General features: G+C 36.5%; 2 protein-coding genes across 3 annotated transcripts; both read left to right on the forward strand.

Moving 5' to 3' along the window:
• Positions 1–200: 200 nt before the first annotated feature.
• taco1 (translational activator of mitochondrially encoded cytochrome c oxidase I) lies at positions 201–5,788 on the forward strand. 2 transcript variants are annotated; one of them, XM_055176735.2, is made up of 6 exons: positions 201–431; positions 517–754; positions 1,055–1,161; positions 4,359–4,489; positions 4,644–4,806; positions 5,278–5,788. In XM_055176735.2, the coding sequence occupies exons 2-6, from the start codon at positions 532–534 to the stop codon at positions 5,485–5,487; spliced, it is 834 nt and encodes a 277-aa protein (XP_055032710.2). In that variant the 5' UTR covers positions 201–431; positions 517–531; the 3' UTR covers positions 5,488–5,788. The 2 variants fall into 2 exon arrangements, with proteins under 2 accessions (XP_055032710.2, XP_073722759.1); XM_073866658.1 differs by having other exon boundaries at positions 202–754.
• Positions 5,789–8,225: 2,437 nt separating this feature from the next.
• Positions 8,226–26,544, forward strand: kcnh6b (potassium voltage-gated channel, subfamily H (eag-related), member 6b). Its single transcript, XM_073866660.1, has 12 exons — positions 8,226–8,483; positions 10,213–10,391; positions 13,628–14,053; positions 14,228–14,624; positions 14,914–15,113; positions 15,960–16,212; positions 16,296–16,489; positions 16,661–16,757; positions 18,758–19,009; positions 21,542–21,713; positions 23,815–24,016; positions 25,523–26,544. Exons 1-12 carry the CDS (start codon positions 8,468–8,470, stop codon positions 25,790–25,792), a joined length of 2,658 nt encoding a protein of 885 aa, XP_073722761.1. The 5' UTR covers positions 8,226–8,467; the 3' UTR covers positions 25,793–26,544.
• The last annotated feature ends 611 nt before the right edge of the window (positions 26,545–27,155 follow it).

A 27,155-nucleotide genomic window follows, 5' to 3' on the forward strand; every position in this document is an offset into this window, starting at 1 on the left:
TGGAATGTCTAATAATGTCTGGGCAATCTTTAATGCTGTGTTTTTTTCTGTTTGATTATTACTTTATTTTATTTCGATTTTTACATTTTGTAAAATGTAGTGGCTGTTGTAGAAAAAAAGACGAAAATGAAAATAAACCCCACTACGATCCAACGGTAAGTGATTATAGAACTTTTATTTTGGCATCGGTCTTCACAGGAAGTGACGGTGATGGTGTCGCTGTCATTTTGGTTCGTGCGAGATAAATCAGCGTTAAGTTTCAAAAACTATGGTGACGAATTGCCACTAAACCAAATAATAAAAACTTTGTTGAGTTTGACATTAACATTCACTTTAATTTCGTAAAAAATGCTCACAGATGAAACTAATTATGGTCGTATCGTTGCTTTAAAGCCTTTTAACGACCTTGTTACAGCCCTGAATGAGGCTTGAGGGAAGACAGCATGACTTTTTGATGTTTGACCAAAGTCATTTGCTCAGGATATTCGCGTGCATTTATGTGTTGTTTGTCTGTTTAGTGACTGAAGGACAATGTTAGGAGGAATAATGCAGAGAGCTTTCACACAGGCAGTGAGATTTTCTTCAGCTCTGCAGTGTCCAGTCCTACATTCATCCAGATGGCTGCACACGGACCATGCGCTCTGGGCTGGACATAACAAATGGTCCAAAGTAAAGGACATTAAAATACCTAAAGATGCTGCTCGAGCCCGGATGATCGCCAAGTACACCATGATGATTCGGATCGCAGTCAGAGGTAAAATATCACTGAGATTATGGTGTAAATATTGACCCAGATCATTTGGCAAATTAAAGTACATTTGTACCATGGTAAAACATGACATACTGTGAAGTTTCTTGGGGTACCCTAACCATAACTGAACCCTAAAATGAGAGGGAAATGATAAGTGAAACAAACGTAACTTAATTCTGAAATCTGATTGGTTGGTTAAAATGTTGTCCCAGAGTCAACATGATGTTGCCTTGAGGACATTTGGCAAAATCAAGAGGGCTGGTAGGCATATGCGGAGATTACCTTATTTTCTTATGTTTTCAGAGGGAGGACCCAATCCAGAATTTAACATTGGCTTGGCACAGCTTTTGGAACAGTGCCGGAACAAGAATCTACCGAAAGCCACTGTAGAAGGAGCAATAAAAGGAGCTGTAAGAAAAATAAATTAAAGCGTTTAAAAAAATCAAAAACATTTACATGCAAAAGTCTAGTTCCCCAAAAATAAAAAAATTCTGCCATTTTTGATTCGCAGTCAAGTCACACTACACTCCATTTTTTCTGATGGACACTGATTATTTTTAGAAGAAATGCTCTTGATCTGCTATATGCTGCTTGCATTAGAAAATATAATGTAACAAATATAATGTTATACAATGTAACAATATGCATGTACACAACAAGTACACGAGCAATATACTAAGTAAGGAATAATTAACGACAGGCCGTTGATTTATTCGAAAGTAATGCACACGCAATCCAAAGGACCGAAGTCAATTATTCGGCTTATACCACGGTTACCACAAACATCGCTCTGTTGCCTATTTTAAGACATTTGACAAGTTAGGTGTGCGTTTTACAGATAAATAATTAATACCCATGGAACATTTCTTAGCCAATCAAAATAAAGCATTCAACAGAAACGTGGTATAATTGAAAATAATACACACCCGCATAGCATTGCCACCTTGGGTGTGCATTATTTACGTATAATTCAACGGCCCGTCATCAATTATTCTTTTTCTTATGTAAGTACACAGTTATAAACACCAATTATTTAGTAGGACTTTTCATGTATCTCCTTTCCATACAACCGCAGTTCATAATGATCACAGCAATATAGTTGTATAATTATACATTATTGTAACTAGGGCTGACTTCTTATAGTCGAGGATTCGACGATTCGATTTGGAGAGGTCTGATTCGAATCATAGTCGAATAGTAGGGAAGTGTTATGTAACCAATGAGCAGCAGCACTGAGAAGCTTAACCGCATGGATGACAAGTAACCGCAACAACTGCGCTTTTCACGTTAAATTCATTTATAGCTATGCCCTTCTTATTTTTCACATCATATACAATAAAGGCAAAATAGATAGAGTTAAGAGAGTAACTTGTTTTTCGTACATTTCTATTCAAAATTTAATACTATGCAAAAGTGAAACTAAGATGACAGAATAACTGTAGTGTAAATTGAATTACTTTCATTTAACTGATCAATACAAATACAAAGCGCCATAATGTAACTGATTGCTTACCGGCATTAAAACCACTTAAAATAAAAACCTTTATAGTTTTTTTTCTTTGTATAAAGCGTCCGCTCCGTGGATGACGAAGCTGCAGCCAAAAACGCCGGTGGCTTTATTATTAAAGACACACTATGCAGTTATTTTACCTTAATATAACAGCTTCAAAGTTAAAGTCATAGTAGGGCGAATCATCCTCCTGTTGAAGCTCGGGGAGGACGCCGCTAGCAAAACCAGCAATGCAAGCTTGAGAGAACCGCCCCTGACAAATCTCGCGAGAATCACAACTTGCTTTACGGCAATGACGTCACACACGTTAAGCTTGTTCAACTTCGTGCAGCGCTGCAAGAACCGACCGCCGGATGACGTCAAAGTACCGCGAGAATGATCCGAGACGGCACTTTGACGTCATCCGGCTGTCGGTTCTTGCAGCGCTGCATGAAGTCGATCAAGCCTATAACAACAACTGCACGCGCGAATTTGAGACGTGAGGCTAAACGATTTAAAAGTAAAGAAAGCGCGTTCGAAGAGAGTAGGAAAAGGAAAAGAGAAATCTGACCACATTAGGAACCGGACAAGAGTCCCACTCGGTCAGGTTTTTACTCGTTGGCGTGAGCTAAAAGACAGCACTGGATGGGATGCTGATCTGTCGATCTTGTTGATGGACTAGTAAGTAAATCTCTTACTTGTAAACTTGTTTGCGGTCTATGTTGTATGTTGTAGCGCTTGCTTGTAGTATGTCATGCGATTATCATGACAACAGTTGTCAATATCTCACATAATTATCAGGACATAAATAAGTCTAGAGGTTGTAAATAGTGTAAACATTCACAATTTGCAAACTATTATGATAAATAGCAATAATCATGTATAGTGACATTATAACGAACACTGTTATGAAATAATGCAACGTACACAATTAACTTTGTCATGGCATTTTGTAATGTTTACAAGAACACAAATGAAATGATACAGTAGACATAGACTATAGACTGTTTACTTGTGATTTAGCTGCAGTCATGTAAAAACGTTATAAGCTAGCAAACACGGTACTTTATTATTATATGCATTTTACACTTGGAATAAACTTGTTATTATCCTATTATCATCATCTGTAGTTTAGTAGACTATGCAGTAGCCTAATATTTGTATGAAATTGTGAAACATTACCTGGTCATTATCTTCGGAGGTGTACTAGAGTGGGAAATTACGACAGTTGCAAGTATTCTCCAGCGACTCTAGGGGTCGCTGTTTGACAAAAACGCCGAAAATGCATAGAGCTGCTTTAACTGACTGAACACTTGACTCTTACCTGGACATTTAGATATGAAAGTTTTTCATCAACAGTATCTGTGTGAAACATTATAAACATTGAAAATCACCTGCGACTCGACTGTTTCAACACGTCCACTATGTTCGTTGCAGAGAGTCCGCTTAATTAACGGCTTTTCGTTCAGTCCGTGTGAGCTAAACATTTTTGTTCTTAAATTTTTTACTCGCATAGGCTATATTTAGCTATAACATATTTTTGACCAAGTAACACTCGGATATAATGTAAGTTGTTTTGTAATGTAAGTTAATTTTAACTTGTTTTGAAAGGATGACAAATCTTTCTGACTAAAAAGGATCTATCCAGCATAATTTAGCCAAAACAATGATTTATTTGTTTTCATACTTTATAGATACACATTAATTTATCTATTAATATACTATTGAAAATGGCATAAATAAATATTCATTGCCTTCTGTACAGGTGCATAAATACTGTCTTAATTTTAATTTATTTTAGACACTGCTCTTCTGTATTTAAATTCATTCACCGCGACAGCCCTAGCTTGCTATCTAAAAAAAAAAAGGTTTGACTATCAGTCGACTATGGCAAAATCTAACTAATCAGATTCGACTATGAAAATCCGTAGTCGAAAACAGCCCTAATTGTAACATTGTTTTGTGGAGCTTGAGTCAGTATAACCTGTCGTTGTAGGGTAAACAGAAAATTTCTAAAAGATTCTCCAGAAATGTGTATTTCTTTCACTGAGGCTACTATTATTGTTATTTAGGATCAATTTAACATGCCACTCTTTTTGTCTTTTTTTTCTGTAACAGAAGTCTAAACCAGGAACGCAGCATCTCTATGAGGCCACAGGTCCGGGTGGCTGCACGTTACTTATCGAGATTTTGACTGACAACAACACACGATCCCATCAAGAAATAAAGCGTATCATGAACAAACATGGGTTAGTACTGATGACCGCTCTGCAGATAAAATAAACACATACATTGACTCACTCTAATGTAGAGAATGTTGATTCCCATGAAGGGAATCATTGGTATACAAAGGCTGTGTTGTGGCACAAACTCAATCAGCTGTATTTCTCTGTTTGTCCACAGTGGGGCGCTATGTGAAGGAGGACGTCGTAACTTTGACAGGAAAGGTGTTGTGTCAGCATCCAGAGATGACATCACTTTTGAGAAAGCTCTAGAGCTGGCCATTGAGGCAGGTGCTGAAGATGTACAGGAGACTGAGGATGAGGAGGAGAGACCTATACTACAGGTGTGTAGAATAGAAACAAATGGGCTATTTGATGTAGGTTTGGTAACACTTCAAACAACATGGCAAAAGTGGTATTTATAAATCTACAATTTCACTACAACTATAAATATATGTAGGGGTTATGTATAGGCAGCAGGTTGTTATCACAGAAATAGCCCCAACAGTCTTGTGTCACACTGAAATGGCTTATTTTGTGCATTGTACATTATCCTGCTTATTACATGCCTATTTAACTCATAAGTAAGGTAAGGAACATTAAATATTGATTGGAAATATTTTATTTGCTCATTTCTAACAAATGCAGACCTTTCGCAAAGAACACATTATTTGGTTTAATCATTTGTATGTATAATGTTATAAATGTCATTAAAAGACATATTTGTTTGAAATTTCTTAGCACATAGAATGTATAATGTGAACTTTGTTAACTCAGTGATAATAGTATGTTTATCATTATCATCTTTCTTTCAGTTTATTTGTGATATGGCGTCAATGAAGGCTGTTCGGAGCGCTCTAGAAAGTCTGGGGGTTCGCACACTTTCATCTGGTCTGGAGTTTATTTCTCACACGCCATCTCTCTTGAATCAGACTCAGTTGGAGACAGCATCATCCCTGCTGGAAGCTCTCAATGACAGCCCTGATGTGGTTCGAGTGTGGGATAACATCCAGGCACAGAATTAGCACTCACAGGAAGAGATGAGATTGATATACGGTACAGAAGGGTTCACAGATAGATTGATCCACCTGCTTAAAGAGCCTTAATATATCAGAAACTGTCTTTGTTTAATGCATAATGTCTCACTGGACCTTGACAATATACATGTCAGGAAAGACGTTTTACTCATGGATATGAAAATGTGCAGAGTTCGAATATTGAATTGAATGGAGTTTTATTAATAGATGTGTATGAAAATACTACTTGAATGTTTATTGAAAAGTAAAGAGATAGTTAACACAAAAATAAAAAACATGTCACCTTTTACCCCTTTACAATGTTGTTCTAAACCTGTATGAGTTTCTTTATTCTGTTGAACACACAAAAATATATTTTAATAAATGATGGTAAGCACACAGTTGATGGTACCCATTGACTTTCACAGTAGGAGAAACAAATACTATGTCTATGGGAACCGACACCTGTGCTTGCCATCATTTATCTAAATATCTTTGTTTGTGTTCAACAGAATTAAAAAACTCATACCAACCAAAAAAGGTAAAAAAGGACACATCAGAAATCAGAAAAGAAATCTCCCAGATATTTAAAATGTGAGCAGAAGGCTGTTTCTCTTTATTCAAACCCATAGCTATAATTGTTCAGATTCAAAATTTCAATGTATTTAGTTTTTTATGGTGCACTGTGCATGTGCATATGGTTAAAATATGACCTCAAATATTGCCTGTAAATAAAAAAGATTTTCTGACACTAGAAAGAACCTTTAGAGGAATCTTTAACCTATTTTAACTATCTAAGCGCATGGCGCAAGTGCACTTGGGGTGTGTCCGAATCCACTTTTGCTAGTTTAACCACGTGAAAAATGGTATGTGCGCCTGCCACACAGTCTAAAAAGGTTGTTCTTATTCTCGTAATGGGTGTGTTTTGGGCGTACTTTGCAATAAACCAATGAGAATCTCATCTCCCATCCCCTTTAAAAGCAAGTTGCGCTTGCACCAGGCTGATTCCCTATTTACATGGTAGAGTTTATAAGCGGAAAAACTGTAAGCAGAGGAAGAAAAACACCAGTTTAAGATTGATGTTGAAAATTGTGTTGTTTTATTTATTGAAATGGTTATTTGTGTAAATAAAGCTTGGGTTCTTTTTAAAAGTCGTTATTTCAGTCTGGAATATTAAAGGAACAGTATGTAAAAATTTATATCAATTAATCATAAAATGACCCTGATATGTCACTAGACATTAAGAAATTTTTTATTTTTATTTCAAATACTTATATCACTGACAACAGTTGGCCGGCCAGGATATTGTCATTTAAAAAGTGGAGATGCAGCCCTCAACTGATGTTTATGTTGTCATGTTGTGTATTGGCCACCAGTTGTGTGATTGCAGTACCAGTTTTAGCCACAAGTTTTGTGATTGCAGTACCCTTTTGCGCTGGGAGTAAAATTAATAGGGCCATTAAACTGTATATTAAAAAGAACACAGTTCAGAACATGGGTGATTCTCACGAAACCATTGAAACACCACGGCACTAATGATTTTAGCTTTAAAATGTGTAATATAGTAACATTAAAAAGCATCAGAATTAACACAATACTGTGTTCTACCTTGCACAATGTGTGATTTCAACATAAGAATTTATAATTGTAAATTTTATCTCATTTTCTGCTGAAATTCTCATTACCGCAACGTGTCCGGCTGTGTTTGAACATGCGTTATGTTGTAATTTAATCAAATTAACACAAAAATATTAAGAAAAAAAATAAATGGATGTTTTGCTAGACAACTTTAGATGACAGAAAAAATATTTACTGAATACTCATGTATAATAATAATGAAGAAAAATTAGGAAAATGATGTGTCCATGCCTGATGTTCTCATCCTCCGCAACACTTTTTGAGAACAGTTTAAGCACACATACAGAATTTTAATAAAGTTTGATTTTGAGTGACCAAGCACATGGACCAGTTACTTCAAGATGGCTACCAGGTAAGATCATTTTTTTACAGTTAATTTGAAATATTGTCTTGTCAGAATGCTTACACGACATTTTGATTATCATTATCGCAACAGATGCTTATTAAATGTTAATTTAATTAATAGAAGCATAATACTTTGATTTTAAATACATGTGCAGAATTTCCAAATTATGTTCTTTCAGGTTTGTCATGTCGTTTTGAAAGTATGTCAGTGTTGAGGTTTTCTGACTGTTGCGGTAATGAGATTTTTTAGGACTAATTTTTTAAATTATGTTACAAAATGTGTTAAATGATAAGTAAAAGTTTTAAAATTAATGTTCCCATTTACTCCAGACTTTGTTTTTCAATGTCTGGTGGGAAAAAAAGTAAATTTAAGCAATTTTTACATTTTCATGCTTGACATTTTTAAAACCAAGTTTTCGTGAGAATCACCCACATATCAGATTTAATATAACACACTCAGTGTTTGTGTAAGAATAGGTAAACATGCTTTGCATCTCTGTAATATAAAAGTCATAGCTTTAGGTCAGTTCATTTCCAGAAAGCCATCTTTTAATGATCAAGGTAATTTCTTGTCTTTTGTCATAGAAATGTAATGAACCATCAATAGATAAATGTAAAGCCCATCAAGGGCCTTTAGTGTAGTAGCTTCATTGGAAAAAAAAGTTTAATTTTTACAGATTCACAGAACTCTGAGCTGTTAAGAGTTCTGGTGAAAAAAGCATTGTGTGCATGTAACATTAAATCATTTAGCCTTTGTGAATGTGTTTGATTGTGATGTGTTTGTATGTTATTGATTGGTTTCAGAGTGCTGAAGCAGACAGTTGACCGGTTCACATTCACACAGGGTTTTAGCCACGTGAGGTCAGTTTGTCGATGTTCCCATTATAGGGTAACTAGGGGACAACCCTATCAGAGATTTGCAGTGCGTTTAAATGGCAACAGCTTTTGGATTATGTACCACATGAAGCTGAGTCTGTAACAGACGGGTCTAGCAAGAAGAAACAAAATGCAACACTTCCATGGTAAGAGCATTTTTATTATATAACATCATGTGGTTAAGGGCAGATGTACAGTAGATCCTGAGCAGTGATGGAGTCCCCAACAGTGACGTATGGAGCAGGCACACATAAAGGCTTTTGTGGGATTTACTGATGAATTGGGCCTGTAGGTGTGTTTATTGATAACATTTATAATATTGCAGAATATTAACAAACTGTTAATGTTGGACTCTAACATTGGTTTTTGGAGTTTTCTGGAGGATCATATGAAATAATTCTCTCTTAAGTTTAGATGTTTCTATAAAGATGTTATTACATCATGAACTATATGTGGTTTAAATAATGTGGCTGAATTTTGAAAAATGTCATGTCAAATACAAAATGTTGAGCTACAAAAGTCCGTATTCAAAAGACAGTGCCTCTTTAAACAAAAAAGACAGCAAATTTGTTTTGTATCAGCTATTTTTGTACTACACTTACAATGATAAACAATTAGACATGATCATCTAAAGCAGTGGTTCCCAAACTTTTCATTTCATGCACTGTAAAAAATACTTTCGTGCCTTAAAATTTTTTGTTAAATCAACTCGGATTTACAAGTCATATCAAAAGAGATGAGTTGTCACAACATATAAAATATAGTTGCGAAAAGTCAACTTACTTTTGTAAGTTATAACAACTCTAGTCAAGATAAATACTAGTAAGTTGAAATGACTTGTAAATCTGAGTTGATTCAACAAAATATTTTAAGGCAGCAAAGTATTTTTTACAGTGTGACCCACCTAAAGGTTTATTTTATGCCGGGGCCCACCAACATATTTTTAAATAGAAATATGAAGAACACTCTTTTCTTTTTTATAAATGAGTAGTTTTTTTCCTTGTCATTTTATTAATGAAGTTTAACTGCAATATCATTATTGTATATCATATCAGAATCAATGTCATTGCTGCTTGGTGGACTAAACTAAACTCTTTATTGTGTCATTTAAGCGACTACAGCCGCAAGCATCTTTGCTAACTCACCTTATCCCACTGTAAGTGGGTCCCGATCCACAGTTTGAAAACCTGTTATCTAAACAGTACAGACACTTAGTTAATTCTGTTTTTATTAACCTGGTACAATGCATTATCCTATGAATTGTAATAATGAGATTTGGAGCATCAAAGTTTGATTTTAAAATGGCCTTACCCAGTTAATATTAAAACTGTTAACCGTCGCCGTCCCGAATATGGGACACTTAAGTTTGCATTAATATTGTTGATGTAAATTTTAATCTATCACTACAAACTATATATTGTTGGAAAGGTCTAAGACTCCAGAATAGACATTTCAACAGTGTTTTATAAAATAAAGTATGTAGGGAGAGTAATTGATTCATTTATGAAGAGAGTGTGCCTCAAAATATTTATTTTCTGCTAAATGTCACTGTCCCACCAGCAGGACGACTACATTTACTTCAATGTTTGCATATGAATTCTTATCTAATCATGACAAACTGTATATTGTTTGAAAGCTCCAAGAGTGTAGATTTAACATAATAGGGTGGGGTGACGGTTAAAAGGTTAAAGACATCAAGGTTATATTTTTACAAAATGTTCTTTATGTAGAAAACAGTAAAATGACTTTAGCTGGGTTGTCAAAACTGGGTCACAAATTCAAGTTTATTTTAATTAAAAATACTTTTGTTTTTTATTTGACATAATACTGTAGCTATTTCTATTAATTCATGTTATTTTATCTTTTTCCATCAAGACTTGAAGTCCAGTCTGTGGAATTCTGATCAGATACAGTGCAGTGCCATAAACCGTTTCCCATCACTAAACATCCATCTAGCTGGACGTTCCAATCACACTGCACCGACCAACAACATTGAGCTTGTTACTCCAAAGGTCAAAGAACGCACACAGAATGTCACAGAAAAAGTCACACAGGTACTGTATGATACCTGGAGCATCCCGATCTATGATCAGAGTAAAGGTACATCACATTGTTTAACTTCTGTACTCTAATTAACAATTGCTTTATTGAGTTTATAGGGACACATACATTTAGATTTGATCCATAGTACATTTTTATGCAAATTCTTAAACTACTGGTGTGCTAAATACTCAGACTCGCTCACATCCAGGAAATGTTACCAAATCGGAAAATAATGGCGCTTTTTCATTGCATAGTACCCCACGGTTTGGTTTGGTAGCTGGCACGTGGATAACAATGTGGCCAAAACCTGCTTGTGGAAAGATCATTAGGAAAGAGAAAAATCCATAACCGCTGTGGCCTATGGTCCTTAACTTTGGAATAGCGTCATTGTGTTGTGTTATAGTCACAAATCACAAGTCTTGTTTTCTTGGTTTTAAAGGGAAACACTCAGATGACCCGTTGGTTTTCTCTTTTATCTGATGTCCACTGACATATGGGACACACCATCAAGCCAAATATTGAATTCATACAGGGAAGTCAGAACATTTGAGTATACAGGTTGAGTCATGGTAAATAAAGTAAAATGACACAGGGAATAAGTATTGAATACACTTTATTTAATACTTTACTGTAGAAAAGGGTTTGTTGGTGATTACAGCTTCTAGACGCCTCTTGTATGGAGAGACCAGTTGTCTGCATTGATCAGGAGTGATACTACTGAAAATTCAAAACGGATGGAAAAATGTTCAATCTTTTTAAAGTATTGAAATATTTACTTAAAATCTCAGGGGGTACTGCAAGTAAATAATTTAGGTCAAGGGGGTTCGGCTGACAAAAAACATTTAAAAACCCCTGGCACAGAGTAATAGTATGGAGCTAAAAATAATATGCAAATAGCATAACTCCGATCATTTGGTTTTAAGATAAATGGGATATACACTCACCTAAAGGATTATTAGGAACACCATACTAATACTGTTTTTGACCCCCTTTCGCCCTTTAGAACTGCTATAATTCTACATGGCATTGATTCAACAAGGTGCTGAAAGCATTCTTTAGAAATGTTGGCCCATATTGATAGGTTAGCATCTTGCAGTTGATGGAGATTTGTGGGATGCACATCTAGAGCACAAGGCTGCTGTTCCACCACATCCCAAAGATGCTCTATTGGGGTGAGATCTGGTGACTGTGGGGGCCATTTTAGTACAGTGAACTCATTGTCATGTTCAAAAAACCAATTTGAAATAATTCAAGCTTTGTGCATTATCCTGCTGGAAGTAGCCATTAGAGGATGGGTACATGGTGGTCATAAAGGGATGGACATGCTCAGAAACAATGCTCAATGTCTATGATGAACAGAATGTCCACTATCACGTCTACTACAAGGTTGTGCGTGTTGTGGCTTCACAAATGCTTTGCTGCATACCTCAGTTGTAACGAGTGGTTGTTTCAGTCAAAGTTGCTCTTCTATCAGCTTGAATCAGTCTGACCTCTAGCATCAACAAAGCATTTTCGCCCACAGGACTGCCGCATACTGGATGTTTTTCCCTTTTCACATTCTTTGTTAACCCTAGAAATGGTTGTGCATGAAAATCCCATTAACTGAGCAGATTGTGAAATACTCACCGGCCCGTCTGGCACCAACAACCATGCCACACTCAAAATGGCTTAAATCAGCTTTCTTTCCCATTCTGACATTCAGTTTGGAGTTCAGGAGATTGTCTTGACCAGGACCACACCCCTAAATGCATTGCAACTGCCATGTGATTGGTTGATTAGATAATTGCATTAATGAGAAATTGAACAGGTGTTCCTAATAATCCTTAAGTGAGTGTATTTGTTTTCATAGTATCTTTGATACTTTTCAGTTTATAATTCCCAATGTGTGCTTACATAAATTGTAAACAAATTGATTTCTTACTTGTCATCATGTTTAAAAGAACAAATATCTATATAAGTATTAAATATTCTCGTTTTCTAAAAAAATTAAGTTTATGCTAAAACAAGAAACAAATCTGCAGATAATGTAAGAAAAATAGACTTGTGTTACCTAGTGTTAAAGGCAGGGTGCATGATTTTTGAAAAACATCGGGCCGAGTACAAGAAGATCTAGATCAGGGGTCTCCAACCTTTTTATGAGCAAGGGCTACCACAAATGATAAAACAATCTGGAGGGCTACTTTTTGATATAGTCTACTTAAAACGTTTTTGTTTTACTTGTTTATTTTATTTTATTTGACCTGTTTATATGTTTTAGTATTGTTTAAAATTTTAACATACGTAAACCAAGCCAAGCTAATATAGAAAAATATATAATGAATAAATATTACAGTTGAGACTATTAATAGAATGTGCTTTGGCGGGCAACTCACAGACTCTGTGCGGGCTACCTGGTGCCCGCGGGCACCACGTTGGTGACCCCTGATCTAGATTCTATTGGGCTATGGGCGTGTTTCTTTAGGTGATTTCAAATATCAACATTGGCTTTCATAGATCATGCACCTCGCCTTTAACAAGTTTTATCTAGTTGAATTATATTTTACTTAGCTCTAAGGTTTTCTTACCCAATTAGCTGATTTCTTTCTTGTTTTAAACATAAACTCACTTGATTTTTTTAAAGGGGGCATATCATAAAAATCTGACTTTTTCCATATGCCCCAGTGCTTCTATCAATCTAGAAAATGTGAAAAAGATAAACTTTTTTCTAAACCATTTTCTGCAAGCATGTGGAAAAAATAGGTCATTAAAATTTGGCTCTCCTTGAGATGTCAGAAGGGGATCTTATTATAATAATACCGCCCCTTAATCTACACTATCCAACCACAGCATTGCCATTTAGTGCAGGGAGCAGCTCATTTGCATTTAAAATGAACACACCCAAAACGGCAAATTTTTGCTCACGGTCACCAACTGGCAATTTTGGGGTATTTTCAGTTAAAACTTCACATACGTACTCAGGGGACACCAAAGATTTATTTTACATCTTGAAAAAATTTTGTGAAATGTCCCCTTTAATATACGTTTAGTATAAGTTAATGTGTCTTGAAGTTTTAGACATTTTTCTTGGAAAACATGGCAAAAATACAAAGTATACTTTAAGAGTTACATTTTTAGATATAATAATCTTTCTCTTTTGAAGAATTCAGACGTTGATTTGTTAAAAACACAGCATTATTAGGATCTGACTTAACATCGACCATGTGTCTTTTAATCTGATTTTCATTGTTTCGACCCGTTCCATACACAGGTGCTTTCTTTAGGTGCAGATGTTTTGCCCGAGTATAAGCTCCAAGCTCCAGACATTCATAAGTGGATCATGTTGCATTACAGTCCCTTTAAAGCCATGTGGGATTGGATCATTCTTCTGTTAGTGCTCTACACAGCCATCTTCACACCGTATTCAGCCGCCTTTCTCCTAAATGAGCTGGAGGAGGAGAGGAGACCGCCCTGCGGTTACACCTGTAACCCTTTAAATTTAGTGGACGTGATAGTGGACGTTCTGTTCATCATAGACATTGTAATTAATTTCAGAACGACGTACGTAAATCACAATGATGAAGTCGTAACTCAGCCCAAGCGTATCGCTGTCCACTATCTGAAAGGTTGGTTTCTCATTGACATTGTGGCCGCTGTTCCCTTTGATCTGCTCATCTTCGGGTCTGGATCAGATGAGGTACTCAAGGTTTTCTAATGGATATAAATATTTATAGTAGATCATTAATTTGACATTGCATTTATTATAAAAACTTGAACATATACTTTTAAACTCAACTCATCAAATAAGTTAAGCACCTGTTTCTTAGAATGATCTCATTTTGGTTTTGTCTTCCCATCATCCGTTCTGTAGACGACAGCCACTCTCATTGGCTTGCTAAAGACGGCCCGGCTGCTGCGACTGGTCCGCGTGGCCAGAAAATTGGATCGATACTCTGAGTACGGAGCTGCAGTTTTATTCTTGCTCATGTGTACCTTTGTGCTTATTGCTCATTGGCTGGCTTGTATCTGGTATGCCATTGGTCACGTGGAGAGGCCTTACATGAAGACCGGCTGGCTGGATAATTTGGCCGATCAGCTGGGAAAGCACTATAATGACAGTGATGCCAGCTCAGGACCCTCAACTCAGGATAAATACATCACTGCGCTCTATTTCACCTTCAGTAGTCTTACCAGTGTCGGCTTTGGGAACGTTTCACCAAACACCAACTCTGAAAAGATCTTCTCCATCTGCGTCATGCTCATTGGCTGTAAGTGAAGATAATCATGGATGCACACTGTCAGAAAAAATGGTCCCAGGGCATGCAGGTCCATTATATTTGGTGTTTCCAATACAGTATGTACCTCTGAGGTATTACTATGTTCTCTTTAGGTGCAGTGGTGCCGCTCTTGTTTTACCATTTTTTCTGACAGTGTAGCTTAAAGTAATATTTATTTAATGCCCACATTTATAAAATGATAATGCAGTCCTTTTCTTTCTTAATTCTACAGTGCGTAAAACTTTAACTTTCTGACTCTCATATTGTTTTCTTACATTAGCCCTGATGTATGCCAGCATATTTGGGAATGTGTCGGCAATAATCCAGCGGCTTTATTCAGGAACAGCCCGCTATCACACGCAGATGCTGCGAGTCAAAGAGTTCATCCGCTTCCACCAGATACCTGGAGATCTGCGACAGAAACTGGAGGAATATTTCCAGCGCGCCTGGTCTTACACCAATGGCATTGATATGAATGCAGTAAGTTTTACTTTATACATATTAGCATTTAAAGCCACAATTCATAACTTTATTGGTAACCTCCTTAGCATGATTCACAACAATATGCTTATAATCAGTGGCGGCTCGTGACTGCTCATCCAAGGGGCGCTAATTCAAAATAAGTCATGTGTTTGATTCCTTTTTTCAAAATATGGGTTCTGCGCGTCGACAGATCCTGTGTGCATCACATGTGTTGTTAAGTGCTTTCTGCAGATGCGTCAAAACCGTTTATGATAAAAGAGACGCCCACGTTCACAAAATGCACGGAAGACACTTCCTTAACATTATTATGCATGAGATTATGCGAGTATCTGCAAACGTGAGCGTCTCTTTTATCCTAAACCCTTTGGATGCATCTGCAGCAGGCACTTATTTTGACTAGACACGTGATGCACATAGGATCTCTCGACACGCAGAACACATATTTTGAAATTATGAATCAAACACATGACGAGCTACATACATGTGACGAACTTCGCATCGAGCGCCCTGAAAAAAGAAGTCGTTGGCCGCCACTGCTTAGAATAATGATTAATAAGCTGAACTGTTGGGTCAGATTTTTTTGGTAAATGTCAGCTGTTTCTAAACAAACTTAAAGAGCACCTATTGTCCAATTCACGTTTTTACATTTCCTTTGGTGTGTAAGTGTAGAAATAGGTGCTCTTTAATACATAAAGTTGCCTGCAATTTTATGTTTCAAACAGAGATGGCGATAGAGAGGCAAATGCTGCAGATTTCTGCTTTAATATAAAAAATGTAATCCTCAACAATATGTTACAGTATGAATCGGTATGATATCCAAAACACCCTTTTTTGTACATATAGGTCATGAGAGGTTTTCCTGAATGTTTGCAAGCTGACATTTGCCTGCATCTCAACCGCAGTTTACTGCAGAACTGCAAAGTGTTTCGTGGGGCAAGTAAAGCGTGCCTTAGAGCTCTGGCCACGCGCTTTAAAACCACCCATTCCCCACCCGGAGACACCCTCTATCATCACGGTGATATGATCAAAGCTCTTCACTTCATCTCACGTGGAACCATTCAGGTGTCACGTCATAACATTGTGCTCGCCATACTGGGTGAGACAAAAAAGTCAACACTAATTGCAGCTGATTTAGTTTTGAGGTGAAATATAACAGACTACATGTTTTGTTTTGTACAGGAAAGAATGATGTATTTGGCGAGCCAATTAATCTGTACTCGGATCCTGGTCATTGCAACGCTGATGTTACCGCACTCACCTACTGTGACCTTCACCGTATACAAAGAGACGACCTACTGGAGGTCCTGGATATGTATCCAGCCTTTGGCGAGAGGTTCTGGAGAAACCTCCAGATCACCTTTAACCTTAGAGATGTGCGTAAAACCCTGCTTGATAAACCCACCTAAAAAAATCTTCACCATCAGGGTCAAATTTATTTAAACCTTGTCTTTGTTATTGAGTACAGAACTAACATGTTTAATTTCACCCACATTTGTTGAATGATTGCTGTGTAATAATTATTATTTTAACTCTCATATAATCAGTCAGAACAGATTATGCCCAGTGAAAACTCAGCCTGTGGTTACCATGCGAACCGCATACGACACCGCAAAAACTTGCAGGACAGACGCAACGGACCAGGTGAGTAAAGCATTCACAAACACAAAAGATATTAGTGCAATACGGGAGGAATAAAACATGTTGCATACCACTTTAAAGGAAAACAACACCTTTTTTCAATATTTTACTATATCCTTACCTCCACTATAATAAATAATAAATACCTATCTTTTTTCAAAGCATGCACATAATCTTTGTACAGCGCGTCATGAATGTGTTAGCATTTAGCCTAGCCCCATTTAGGGTTGTAACGGTATACCGGTATGACGGTATACCATGATATTAACTTTCACGGTTATCATACCATAAACATTTGCTTATACACGGTTTTGGGTAAAAATAATAAAGCAGATCTCACCTGCGCTACTGCACACGCGCAACTTCATTCGGCTTGACTGCTAGACTCATTTTATGTACAGCAGAGAAAATGTCAGAGCCAGAGACTACCTCTATCCTCCACCAGAAAAAAGTTAAAATCTACAGTATGGAAATACTTTGGGTATCCAAAAAACAAATGCAGGGTTGTTCTTTAAGATGGATATCCAGTTTGCAAGAAATGGGGACGAAGAGTGGCTGCAAAAGGAGGCACTAAAGTGCATTTAAGTGATTTACATTACATATCAATTTAAGTTGATTATACTTGATTATAGTTGATATATAATAAAAACTTTACTCGCTCACTATTTCACTCACTATATGACGATGTGAACACATGAATATATCCAGAGCAGCTCTGAGATAATTTAATAAGTATATTATTATTTTATTTAAAAAAAAAATACAAAATAGTAATAAATTAAGAATCAAAGTTTTTTTTTCAAAAGTGTTTTTTTTTCTTCAAAAAAGTTTGACATAATAAACCATATGTTCAACCCAAACCCCCTATCTGTTTTTAATTAATTTAAGGGTCATTATAGCTAATGATTATAAAATTAAGTTTTTAATACCGCCAAACCGTGAAACCGTGATAGACGATTATCATACGGTGGAAATCTCATACCGTTACAACCCTAGCCCCATTCATAGGATCCAAACAGGGTTAAATTTAGAAGCTACCAAACACTTCCATGTTTTCTCTATTTAAAGACTGTTAGGAAAATAGGGAAAACATGGAATATTTGGTGGCTTCTAAATTCAGGAATGAATGGGACTAGGCTAAATGCTAACACATTCACAGCTGATCTCCGGGTCTGGCACTAGCACTTCCAGGATAGCTTAGCACAATCCATTGAATCTGATTAGACCATTAGCATTGCGCTAAAAATAACCAAAGAGTTTCAATATTTTTCCTATTTAAAACTTGACTCTTCTGTAGTTACAAAGTGTAAGTCTGTCCGCAGGCTGCCTGGTTACTTTCAATAGCTGGAGACTATTTTCGGGCAGTGCGTAATATCACTACGCCTGCTGCAGCCATGTTACATCAGCAAAGTCCTTGATTATTACACCAAAATGACAGTATAGTTCCTAGACATATCTGCCTAGAAAAATGCAACTTTAAATTTTCTGTCGGTCTTAGTACACGATGTAACTACAGAAGAGTCAAGTTTTAAATAGGAAAAATATTCTCTTTGGTTATTTTTTAGCGCGATGCTAATGGTCTAATCAGATTCAATGGATTGTGCTAAGCTATGCTAATAGTGCTAGCGCCAGACCCGGAGATTAGCTGAATAGATTCCATAACGGTAAGAATCAAAATTTTAACTCTAGGGGAGCTGGAAAATGAGGATATTTTCAAAAAAAGTGGAATGTCCGTTTAACATCTCTAACGTTGTAACATCTGTAGCAAACAAAGGTAAACTGATTGTGGAAAGTTAGTGCGCGTATACAACCAAAGGACACCTGTGGCTCAACTGGGATAGCACTGCATTAGCAAAACCATACTCATAGGATTGATACACACACCAATAAAATTGAAAATTGACCTGCACTGTTAATCACTTTAGATAAAAGTGTCTGTCAAATGTTTTGCTTCGAAAGTCAATTTTTTCTTAAAATACCTTTTTTCTATCCTACTACTTAAGATGGAATGGATCAGTATGACTCATCTAGGATGTACTCATCTGAGATCAGTTCGATACTTGTTAATCATCATTTACCAGTCAATCACATTGACTGGGAGGAGACATACAGCTGTGGCAGCTCCAATTCACAGTCCAGCGAAAACCTCGACAAAGCAGAACATCTGGACTCTCCTTCTCCTGCTGTTAGACTGATACCACCAAGTGGTGCTTCAGGGATCAGCACAGAATCCGTCATGGAAAGGGAACATTTGGGTTGGTATACGTTATTTCACAATAGCTCTGCAAATATTAAAGGTACAAACTATATCAATAGGTGTAGCCTCTCCGTCTCAAGGGGAAACACGTACATTCTGAAATGCTTTTTTACACCACAATCATACAGGTCATCATGATGTCACAGCTGGGACTTTGCATGTTTTATGGTGCCTTGCTTTATTCACTCCACTCAGGGGGTGGAGTTAAGAGGTTTGACTGACAGTTTGAGCGGATCCAAAAAGCTTTTTAATAGGCTAAATATATTTGTAAACAGAAAGACAGACGTAAAAGGTGACCAATAGCATTGATATATTGAAGAAAAAAGAAAACACCTCCAGAAAAGGGTACTTTGGCGAGTAAGGACAAAAAGGGCATGTGCTCTGTACAGGTTATGGATTAGTCCGTTTTCTTAAAAGAAAAATCCAGATAATTTACTCACCACCATGTCATCCAAAATGTTGATGTCTTTCTTTGTTCAGTCGAAAAGAAATTATGTTTTTTGAGGAAAACATTGCAGGATTTTTCTCATTTTAATGGACTTTAATAGAGCCCAACATTTAATACTTAACTCAACACTTAACAGTTTTTTTCAATGGAGTTTCAAAGGACTATAAACTATCCCAAACGAGGCATAAGTGTCTTATCTAGTGAAACGATTGTCATTTTTGACAAGAAAAATAACAAATTTGCTCTTTTAAACCACAACTTTTCGTCTAGGTCCGGTCCAGCGCGACCTAACGTAAATGCGTAGTGACGTAGGGAGGTCACGTGTTACATATATAAAACGCACATTTGCGGACTATTTTAAACAATAAACTGCCACAAAGACATTAATTAGTATCAGTTGACATACAACAATGTAGGAACGGTCCTCTTTGTCAACACTTGTAAACACTGGGGCGGAGTTTCGCGTTCGTCCTCTGTGACCTCTTGACGTCATGACGTATTGCGTGAGGTCACGCTGGCGCATCACGACCGGATCTAGACGAGAAATTGTGGCTCCAAAGTGTACATTTGTTATTTTTATTGTCAAAAATGAAAATCGTTTTGCTAGATAAGACACTTATGCCTCGTTTGGGATTGTTTGTAGTCCTTTGAAACTCCGTTGAAGGGGGCTGTTGAGTGTTGAGTTGGGTGTTGGATGTTGGGCTCTGTTGAAGTCCATTGAAGTGGGAAGGGTCCTGCAATGTTTTCCTCGAAAAACATAGTTTCTTCTCGCCTGAGCGAAGAAAGACATCGGCGTTTCGGATGACATGGTGGTGAGTGGATTGTCTGGATTTTTCTTTTAAGAAAATGGACTAATCCTTTAAGCCCTACCTGTGCACGTGCCTGACACCTGGTATTGTGTAACTTCTCCTAGCAAAATAAAAATAACGTGACTTGGCAAATATATTTTTGAATACTATGTTACCCTGACATTCTATATTGATTTGTGTGCAATTGCAGCCATTTCAAGGGTAAAATTGTTTAAGACATGTTTTTTCGGCATTAAATAATGGCTCAAATACCAGTAATATCACAAGCGCAAACCTTCCAAATTGTGTTGCATGAATCATTTAAATTATCTCTTATAAATTTTGCTTCTGAAAAGGAAACTCCTACAAATGCATATGCAATAATGTCAGTCAGAAAAATAACTAGACCACACCTTTTCATTGCTAACTATCCACTGCGCGTCTTTAGTAAATCATGCTGTCATTATTTAACATCAAAATATTGGTTTGCACAGGCGGTACTTGTTAGTAAATCTGGCCCATGATGTGTTAAATAGGATAGCACAAAAAAAATGTTTAAACAAATGAACAATGCTTATAGCTATAGTGTGAAATGCCTATTCGTTATTTCATTTGAGTAAACATTATTTTATTCAAATGTATTTATATAGTGCTTTTTTACAATGTAATGTTCCAAACAGCTTTACAAAAATAAAACACACTGTAAAAAAATCCGTAGAAATTACAAAGTTATTGCAGCTGGGTTGCCGGTAATTTACCGTAGATTTAAATTGATATTATTTACTGGCAAGAGTTTGTTCAAAGTTAAATAAATTTTAAATATTAACAAGTCTTTATATTTACAGAATAAAACTATACAATAACAGCCTCATGCAAAGCATTCTGGGAACCAGAAACAATCATTAACCTTTTTCTGTTTTTTGCTTCAGATTTTGTTTCCCAGAATGTTTTGCTTGATGCTGTTTTTTTAGTTTTACTCTGTAAAGACAAAGACGTGTAAATGTTTAATGTTCATTTAACTTTGAACAAACTGTTGCCAGTAAATAACATAAATTTAAATCTACGGTAAATTACCGGCAACCCAGCTGCAATTTCTACGGATTTTTTTTTACAGCATCAACTTTTAAATATAGAATGCAGGGCCTAATAGCACATTAAAAAAATCTTCATTTTTTATGGGAAAATAATATGTATACTGTACCTTTAAAAATCTCAGGTTTTAATTGAAATGTTGCTGATGTAAATGTTTTGAGTTGTTGAATGCTTCTGATTCATTATTTCTTCCTAACACAAGCTCCTTCTGCGTCTGGATTGTTTCATTTCTGGCCTGATCATCAGTCAGCTTCATACGCTGAAGAGTCTCGGCGTGTCTCTTCTGTCCCAGTTTCATTCCTAACACCACCGTTTGCAGATCAACATGGTGAGGTTGAGTCCAGACTGGAGCTCCTGCAGAGCCAGCTTAACAGGTTTGACATGACCCTTAAAGAAAAATTATATTTTACTCACTCTCATGCCATTACAGATATATATGACTTCTGTTCTTCAGTTGAACACAAATTAAGAATTGCCATAACGTTTTGTCCAAAACATGTTAAAGGTAGAAAAAGCACATCCAAACATGTGCATTAATAAATGTCTTCTCAGGCTAAATTATATGTTTTGTGAGAAATCTATATTTTGAATTTATTTAGCAAAATTGAAACTAAAACAAACACATACATGTTAGTGCTAAAATTAAATATGGCAACATAAACCTCAAATCTCATTTATTCTACTGTCTCGATGAAATACAGTATGAAATTTTGTTACAAGACACACAAGAACCTGATTTGAAGTTATTAACATGCCTGCGAGGTAAAAAAAGTGACAGCATATTTCATTTCATGTGACTGTGTCCGAAATCGCATACTGTAAAAGTAGGTACTGAATAAGATGAAGTACTTATTGAGCATTAAAACATAGATACTATATAGTATGAATATTAAAAGTATGAATGAATTCGGATGTACTATCCGCCATGTTAAAACATCACGTGACATACATCATCTTAACAACAAGTTAGTCTTTACCTGGAATAACGTTAAAGGGGCCATGGCACTTTTTTAAGATGTCAAATAAATCGTTGGTGCCCCCAGAGCACATATATGAAGTTTTAGCTCAAACTATCATATAGATCATTTATTATAGCATGTAGAAATTGCCACTTTGTAGGTGTGAGCAAAAATGTGCTGTTTTGGGTGTATCCTTTAAAATGCAAATGAGCTGATGAAATTCAAACTGATGATTGCAATGATGGTGGTTCGATGCAATTGAACTCAATTGTGCTATGAATTAAATGTCAGTGCTGTGGTTGGATAGTGCAGATTAAGTGGTGGTATTATTATAATAAGTATTTATGACATAAGGAGAGCCAAATTTCAACGACCTATCTTTTTATGTGCTTGTAGAGAATGGTGTACCAAAACCAAGTTATTGAGTTGATCTTTTTCATATTTTCTAGGTTGATAGAAGCAGTGGGGACCCAATCATAACACTTAAACATGGAAAAAGTCTGACTTTCATGCCATGGCCCCTTTAAACAAGCGGAATTTAACCACAAGGGACAATGATTTAATATATTTAGATTTGAATAGAGCCACGTTACCCCTTTTGGACATTTTTGAATAAAACAACGCCCCTCCATCTTCTTCGTTGGATAATTCATCTCCCAGAAGGCTCACGGGGTAGTAAAGGGTTAATTGAATAAACACTTCGGGATCTTGCCGGAAGTTGATGGCCATCTGGGTACTTTTCGTCTACTGTTTTTGGAATATTATGGCTGCGTCCGAATCTGCTGACTTGTTGCCTCGCTGCCTCAGGAGGCAATGACTTCGGCGGCATGAAGGCAGCTTCGGGAAACACATTCGGACAGCCTTCATAGGCAGCGTAATGGAATTCTGTTTGAAATAAAAACAGAAAATGGCTTTGTGATAACTAATCACATATTTGAAAACTGTAATACAAATGTATCACTAGAAATGCAATTGACAGGTGTAAAAAGTAAAAAAATCTAACCTAACCTTAGTTTGTGATTCAGCTGCTTTGTTGGCCGCCATTTTATTTTTTCGAACTCGACCAGGCTCAACCTCACATTCCCCGCCTGCACACACACATAAAATTGTGGGACAAAACGATGAAGGTATGTCAGGAGTCTGGAAGTAAAGCAAACATTGGATTCTGATACAGTCTATAAATTCGGACATACTACTCGCCTCGCCTACTATATAGTATGGAAGTAGGCGGTTTCGGACTAAGCCATGTTTTTGGGTTTTACGGTACTGTTTTGTACATAAACTCATACTACATAATAAAAAACATTCTGTGCAAATATAACCTTGATATTGTTCATATTGACTTAGGTCATGTCAAAGATTAAAATCAATGAGTGAAATCAAACTTTGATATCCTCATCATTAGATAATGCACTTTCACAGACAGGGTCACATTCCTTTAAATGTGTTTATTTAATTAATTCACATGCACAAATGATCATAACAATAATGCACCTTTCCACTGCATTTCTTCCAGGCTTGAGACAAGAATGATTACAGACATCAGTGTGATTCTTCAGCTTCTTCAGCGACAGATTGCTTCTGTTCCTCCAGCGTATAGCACTGTACTGCCTGACACCCGCACTCCTGACCCAACCACACTGTATACAAACAGTGCGCCCATACTTAACACCATATACCCTACCCCAAATATTCAACTGGACAATAAAACCATTCAGGTAAAAACACCTACAGTTATGAGGGAAAGATGTTATCATTGCTGAGCACCAATCAAGCAATAGAATCAAAGTAAAAGGTCTAAATCCAAAAACAAAAAATCTTCTCAGCTCTCAATTCTCAGTCTTTTATATTTTAGCTAGTTTGTCGCATTTGGTTATGTTAAATATGCAAGAACCATTGTGTTTATTATTGCACTTTAACAGGCAATTACAATAAGGCAAAAACATAATTTAAAGTGCACCTATTCCATTGCTAAAAACAATTATTTATATAATAAAACATTATTTTCCACATATTGTACATTTTTGTAGCTCCAGATATCCTGCCTTCCTCAAATGCATTGATTTTGTACAAAGCTCATCCATCTGAAAAGCTCTGTGTCCCTGATTCGCCAGCTAATCTGTACGTTGTAAACTGCCTGAATACCTCTGATGTCACCCGAAAATGTGACGCCCCCTACCATGTTTGAAAGATTCGCTCACAATGCAATGCTAACAGGAGTTAACTTACAGACTGTGAGTCCGAAGCGGATAGTAGTTGCTCTTAAAAGTAAAATAGCAGTCGCAACGAACAACTATAACAATTTTGCTAGCTTTAAGGAACGAGTAAACCGAAATTATATATAAATAAATACATAAAATAAGCAAAACGTTCAAATAAAAACTTTTAAACGTTTAAAGTCCTTCAACAGGTAAAATAAAATTCTTCCTATTTTTTTATTTTACTCAAAGATTTACAGTGAATCCAAAATTCTTTTTGAAAAACAGAAAACATTGGCTTTATTTAGAAATGTCTTCAAAAGACGCAAGGCGCGCTCGGATGAGGCCACGGAAATGGGTAGGCAAAGACAGTAATGAAATTAAAATCCAAAATACACGTAATAACCTACATGTGTCAAAAATAATTTCCTAAAATATTCATAAGTAATATATAAATTGTGCAAAATATTTTTACTTAAAAAATTTAAAATCTCTCTCTCGCCAATAGGGGGTGCTGCAGCACCCGCAGCACCCCCACTTTCCACGGCCATGCATGAAGCTGAACTATTCTTTAAAGATAAAACATTTAGGGGTCGTTTCCCGGACATGGATTAGTTTAAGCCAGTACTAGACCTTAGATTAATTAGGAAATATAACTAGTTTTAACAAACATTACTTGTCTGCATTTTGAGGCAAAACAAAGACCACTGATGTATTTTAAGATATGTCAGTGGAAGTTGTTTTTATTTTGGACAGCTCTTGCATTTATTTTAGTCTAGGACTAGTCTAATCCCTGTCCGGAAAACCGCCCTTAAACATCTTGTCAAAAATATCAATATTCTGCTGTAACATCTGAGATCCATCAGGGGGAGCCACTTGAACTCGAAATTCTGAGTCCTGATTAGTCCTGATTTTTCTGGCTAGGCCATTTAAACACATTCAAAGTTTTAAACATACCTGGAGATGTTTGTTTTTGTCTTTTTTATTTAACAATAAACCAAAGCAACCATCATTATGTTTCCACAGAGTCCGATCCAGCAAGATTCCATATTCAAGTCAAACTCTCAAGGATCTCTGTCCAGTGGTATTCAAATGGGTGCGGCATCAGATGACTGTGTTCCTGCTAAACTAGAAACAAAACCTATTACAGTCCCAATTCTTCAGCCCAGTTTGATTGATGCACCACAATTCTGTGCACCCCTTCGATTATTTCCCTCTCTGCCTGGCAGCCTAAACCTCTTGCACCCGGGAGAAATTCAAAAACACATGTCTGATCCTGCTTTTCCAGTCAGCTGAAAGCTACAAACAAACCATTTACAAGCCTCCGACTCTCACTTGGGTGTCTTTAAGTGCTGTGTACTTACATACAATAAAACCATTTAATACATTGTGTTTATTATGTACATATGTGTTGTCCTGGGTACTGTAGATTTAGGTTTAGGCCTTTGGGATTAAAAGTGTAATTACATGCAAATACAGGTGTAAGTACGACATAGTGCAATAGTACACACCTACTATAAAGTGGGACCAGTATCTGTTTTACAGCAAGAACAGCAGACCAATGGCCAGACATCTAAGTGCTTCTTTGCATGCATGTTAGTGATCTAGAAACCCCAAATGCACTGAAGACATCTTAACCTGAAGATGTACATTACATTTCGACTACAAATATGACGCACTTTCAATAAAGATTAATGTTTCTATGGGTGAAATGCTCCTTTAAAACTCTTGTCATTGTATGTGGACATCAACAAATTATTCTGTAAGTCAGATGCTTAAAAAGAGTCAAAATGATAAAACGTAGCAAAGACTCTATAGAGCTGATCTCATGATCACTTCTGCACATCAACCTTCAGGACATTTAATACTTGTTTAATGTCTGGTGAGAATGATGTATGTGCTGTATTCACAAAGTATGTTAGTATACTTGCATTTTTTGTATGCAAAAAACTGTTCAGTGTTTTGTGGTCACGACTAAAAGGTATCGTCTATTGAGAAAATTACTTGGAAGTATTCACTATAAAGTATTCAAAATTAATAAAGGTGTGAAAAGCATCCTAAAAGGATTTGTTTTGTGACTTAAAGTGTGATAAGGTTCATGATTGATTGCCCTTTAAATAATAACAGGGCAAATGTAACCAGGGCAAAAGTTTATGGGGCCCAGGACAAATCATGGGGGATGCCCCCTCTTACCACAAGGCCCACGACAGTTCGATTGACCTACAGTAGATATACGCAAGATTCTTCACCAGCATGACAAAATAGTGCATCAGGCACTCCTTATGATCTTGTCATAAACTAAAATGCATGCATGTGGTGCAAGACATGTCACGTCTTTACGGATCTTTACGGTATGTGTGTGAACACACACACAAATTCCGTAAAATCATTGGCAGTGTGAATGAACAAAAAATCTAATCTGTGTGAAAAGGGCTTTAGAAACGTGCGCTCTACCCTGTGATCCACACATTATTTATAAACAAAATGTATGATGCTGGTAGAACACCTGTAGTAATGTGGTCAGTAATGATTGGTCACTTTTCAGTTGCCATAGTTACAGATTTGTCTCTCAATAGAAAATATATGAAAATATCTGCACTTATTGATAACAGACATCCTACAATCCTGATTTACTAGCACTACAGTAGATAAAGAAAAC

The sequence above is a fragment of the Misgurnus anguillicaudatus genome, chromosome 4 (genome assembly GCF_027580225.2).
Source record: "Misgurnus anguillicaudatus chromosome 4, ASM2758022v2, whole genome shotgun sequence".
NCBI lineage: Eukaryota > Metazoa > Chordata > Actinopteri > Cypriniformes > Cobitidae > Misgurnus > Misgurnus anguillicaudatus.